Raw genomic sequence first — 4,106 nt, forward strand, 5'->3', positions numbered from 1 at the left:
GTATGACTGAGATGACAGACTTGATCTAGAATCCGATGGCAGTTGCATGTAATTTATAAAGACGAAAATAGATGGCAATTTCAATCTCCAGATTAGACGAGAGATGGATTGAATGACGTTGGGGTGCAAGAATTTGTTTGTTGAAGATAGTTAGCACAGTAAATTTTGTTTTATTTTCTTATTCCAAGAATTATGAAGTGTTCAGAATAAAAAATTGAAACTGTTGCATTAGAGATCTGTTTTCATTCAGATAGCCGAAGGAGAACATTAAAGATTCAATAATCTTGATGGGTCTTAGTACAAGTGAACCTATGAGAACATGGTGTCATAGAGAGGATTAGCCCATTTTGAGTCACATTTCACTGATGATAAAGAGGTTGCAGATTCCTTAGCATGGGAAGGGGATGTCCAAGCCACAATTGGAAAATATAACTATGATGGTTTTGAATATAAGATAAAAAAAAACTCATGCTACTAATTCCTTATGGTTTACATTTAAATTGGACTAAGCAGAAGCTACAAGTTGCGAAGACATGATAAAAATAAACTGAAAAACAAGTACAGAGAAATGGGCTTGGCATTGCATTGATCTAAAGTTCTAAATAGCCATTCGATCCAAAACTTCTTGGAGAAGAGCACTAGAGTCTTCAAAAGAGGCCTTCGCATGTGGAAGGCTCCGACTCTTCACTGCATCTTCCAGCTGCCAAAAGAAGTAGAAAATATTGAGGTCTTTTATCACATTATCAATGCTCATGAAAATAACACTCAGGCTTTTTTATCATATTATCAGTAATCATGAAAATCCCATAGTGTATACCCCCCTTGTTTTACACAAACAAATATTGAGGTCTGATAATGTCAACTCAGAGTCTCTCTTACAATTTCCAAAACTTGGTTCGCATTGTACCTTTTCGACGCTATCGAACAATTTATTGGCAAGGTTTGTGAGGGGCTCTTTTTGATCAACAGGAGCAGCAGTGATGACCTTGTCGAAATCATAATACATGAACGTCGACTTCAATCGCAAAAACTGCCTGACATAACTCCATGCATCCTGCTCTATGAGATCCCGCATACTTAAAAGATCAAATGCACTCTTACCCAATCGATACGCACTCCCCTTCGGCCCGATATTTGCCATGTAAATCCCCTGTTTCAGGAAAGACCTCGTCCCTGTCTCCTCGTTGGCTATCTCTGCAAATTATGGAAATTTATTAAGATGTTTCCCTTAAAGGACCCAGAAAAGATTAAAGAAGGCTTGAGGACCAGAGAGGAAAGCTACAATCAATCCGAGTCGTCAACAAACCGGAAAAATGTCGAGAAAATTGATGGCCTTTTGATTAATTTATAGAATCAGCTATTTTCTTAGACAATAAATGGCATTTCAGTCTATTTTCTTAAAATGGGGAGATATATTGAATTGAATTTTGATTGGTTAAACATGGGGGGTTTAATTATAGCAAACGACAGCAGGATTTGCAGCAAGGGAAACGTGAATTGCAAAGAAGAGTAAGAGTATCTTTTACATTTTTCTTTTTCTGTTTTGTGGGGTGTATGTGTGTGTGTGTGAGAGAGAGAGAGATTGATTTTTAACTGTTGGAGACAGGAGGCAAAGAGAAAGGCCCAGGTAGCCAGAGCTGGTTTCCTTCATCAGCTTGTGATTTTGCAGTGAGAAGTTGGCCAGAAAGGGTGAGAGTGGTGAAGCTTAACAGAGCTGCCCTTCTGCTTGTAATTGGAGGAAGAGAAGCCCCGGCCTTAACAAAAAATCCATTTTTCTCTCTCTCCGATTTATGGAGAGTAAACCTACTGGTTTGGGGTGGTTTATAGAGATTGCCATTTGAGGGACTGTTCATATTTGCAAGGCCTGCCATGCCTCTCAGCCAGAGCCGTGACATTCGTGGCCACCAGGAAGAAAAAGATTATCCTTCAATTTATATTTGCGGGTTAATAAGGGGCCAAAAGAAAAATAAAAGACTTAATGCGCAAAATAAAAAAATGCAGAGAAGAATTTATGGGACCTTTGTTGAGATAGACGGAAATAATACCAGTGGAATTGTATAGCAATTTTTAAATGTTAGTATTAGTTTGGTCAATAACTTGAATCGAGAGAAATCTACAACACACCAAGTTAGAATTATCTTCTGGTCCATATTTCAGATTTTTGAGGGCAACATCTTTTTCTTTTCTTTTATTTTATATTTTTTATGTTTTATTTTTTTAAAATTTTACCCTCAGTTGTAAACATCGAACTACTTTATTTATTTATTTTTGACATTTTTGAACAGTTTAAAGGATAAGATATCAAACCATGACATCGGGCTGCCCTACAATCTAATATATTCTTTTGTATGGGGTGGTTCTGGCAAAAATACTGGATCGTCAATCATCTTTTTCCAATGATTTAAAAGATGCCTAATATTTCAATCATCGAACTGGTGCACTTCATTAAAAAAAATTATGAGATGGTCCGATATATATAGATTATCGGACTACCCTATATACTAAATAAATACTAAATAGTAGAGTAGATTCATAAAATTACCAGTTGTGATTCTGATTATTATAATTTTTTTTTTTTTTATATGACAACGAAATTTGTGAGGAGTTTTCTATATTAAAATTGGCTCCGTAATTTATCTCTATGAGAGCATGACCTGATTCATTATTGTTGTAATTATAGTTCATTTTGTGGGTTCTCCTTGTTTTTGCATTTTCAATTGAAATGTTGTATCCTTTTGTAGGGTCGGTTGTCATATTTTTGTAAGATCATTGCCAAATTTTTTGTTTTAAAAGTTTGGACTTTCAAATTTATGTTTGTTAAATAGAACATCGATTTTAAACTTACAATCTTCTTGAATGTGTCATTTGGCTTATAATAATGCATCTTGGTAATTAGTTTTGCTGCTTGGTCTATTTTCCTATGTTCTAGTAACTATTATTGCAAATTCCTTGTCCTATTTCTCAAAACAAAAAAAATTGGACACCATTTACTGGTTGAACAGCATAAGTGCCCATCTGCAAAAAGATATGAGTATATTCCATAACGTTTACTAATTTTTATTTAGCTTTTGGGATAAAATGGTTACCAACATTCAAGCTTTTCAAAGTCATGGTATCATGCTTTGAACAAGATTTGTTTTTTAAAGAAAACAACATCTTTATTTGGTTTCTATAAAGAATTACTTCGATCAGTGCCTCATCATATAAAATAAAGTTTTGATATGTGTTTGTGAAAACTAGAAAGAAGCAAGCAACACAAACACATACTCTACCATGTAGTAATAATAACTTATAAGTGCTCTTTGATCCCTCCAATAGGATGTCAAACACAGGTATCTAGAACTTCCTTAACATTCTAGGAGGTTATCAAACACAGGTACCCTGAATTAAATTACACTAACTTCCCACTTCCCAGCAAAAAAGAATTTCCAATTTTTAGAGAACATTTACCTTCAGCAATCAAACACGCCCATATAGTTTAACACATAATATTTTCAATTTTTACTTTTGGTGTCATATTACACATTCCCTATTAAGAAATATAAGACTTATTTTACATTAAATAAACTTATGTAAAATTCTTAAGCTAACAACAAGAATTGCTAAAACTTTTCTCATTTAGTATAGTATCTATGAGTGGATTAAATACTTTTTTAAGCATGAGAAATATGCGTGTGCCTCACAAATACTTTTTGTCCACCATCTATTTTAACCTTTAAATGGTGGCACCTTCTTTTGTTGTTCACCTTTAATGAATGATTTGTTACAAAGACTTGATATACTATAGCTTGCATAATGATATGGACACTCACAAGTCCCTTAATTATCATATAAACTAGAAGCCTCATATGGCAGCAAGTCGCAATCTTCCAGGAGCAATGAGGCTTTAACCAAATTTTATTTGTCATCTTACTAATTGTATATATGTGACTATATTGATTTTCGTTCTTCTATAAAAAATAATAATTTCACCTCCTGAGACAGACCTGGAGAGAACCTACAGAGCAGGGATTTAGAGAGAGAATTGAGATGTACTTTATTTAGAAGAGAGATATAGAGAAAGATAAGGTCTAAGATAGACATATGTAGACATTTCCATCTAATTT

At 34.1% G+C, this 4,106-nt stretch overlaps 1 protein-coding gene across 1 annotated transcript; it reads right to left on the reverse strand.

The window, feature by feature from the left end:
* Positions 1-419: 419 nt before the first annotated feature.
* Positions 420-1,883, reverse strand: LOC18427901 (photosynthetic NDH subunit of lumenal location 3, chloroplastic). Its single transcript, XM_006836944.4, has 3 exons — positions 1,595-1,883; positions 908-1,194; positions 420-700 (listed from the first exon to the last, which is right to left on the reverse strand). Exons 1-3 carry the CDS (start codon positions 1,869-1,871, stop codon positions 599-601), a joined length of 666 nt encoding a protein of 221 aa, XP_006837007.3. The 5' UTR covers positions 1,872-1,883; the 3' UTR covers positions 420-598.
* Positions 1,884-4,106: the final 2,223 nt, after the last annotated feature.

This window comes from Amborella trichopoda, chromosome 2, assembly GCF_054954075.1.
Source record: "Amborella trichopoda isolate Santa Cruz 75 chromosome 2, AtrichopodaSantaCruz75HAP2 v2.0, whole genome shotgun sequence".
Lineage (NCBI taxonomy): Eukaryota > Viridiplantae > Streptophyta > Magnoliopsida > Amborellales > Amborellaceae > Amborella > Amborella trichopoda.

Coding starts and splice junctions, on each gene's coding strand:
- LOC18427901 (XM_006836944.4), bottom strand. CDS start 1,871: ATGGCAGGCCTTGCAAATATGAACAGTCCCTCAAATGGCAATCTCTAT. Junction 1,195..1,594: donor TTTGCCTCCTGTCTCCAACA/GTTAAAAATCAA, acceptor CATAATTTGCAG/AGATAGCCAACGAGGAGACA. Junction 701..907: donor TGTTCGATAGCGTCGAAAAG/GTACAATGCGAA, acceptor TTCTTTTGGCAG/CTGGAAGATGCAGTGAAGAG.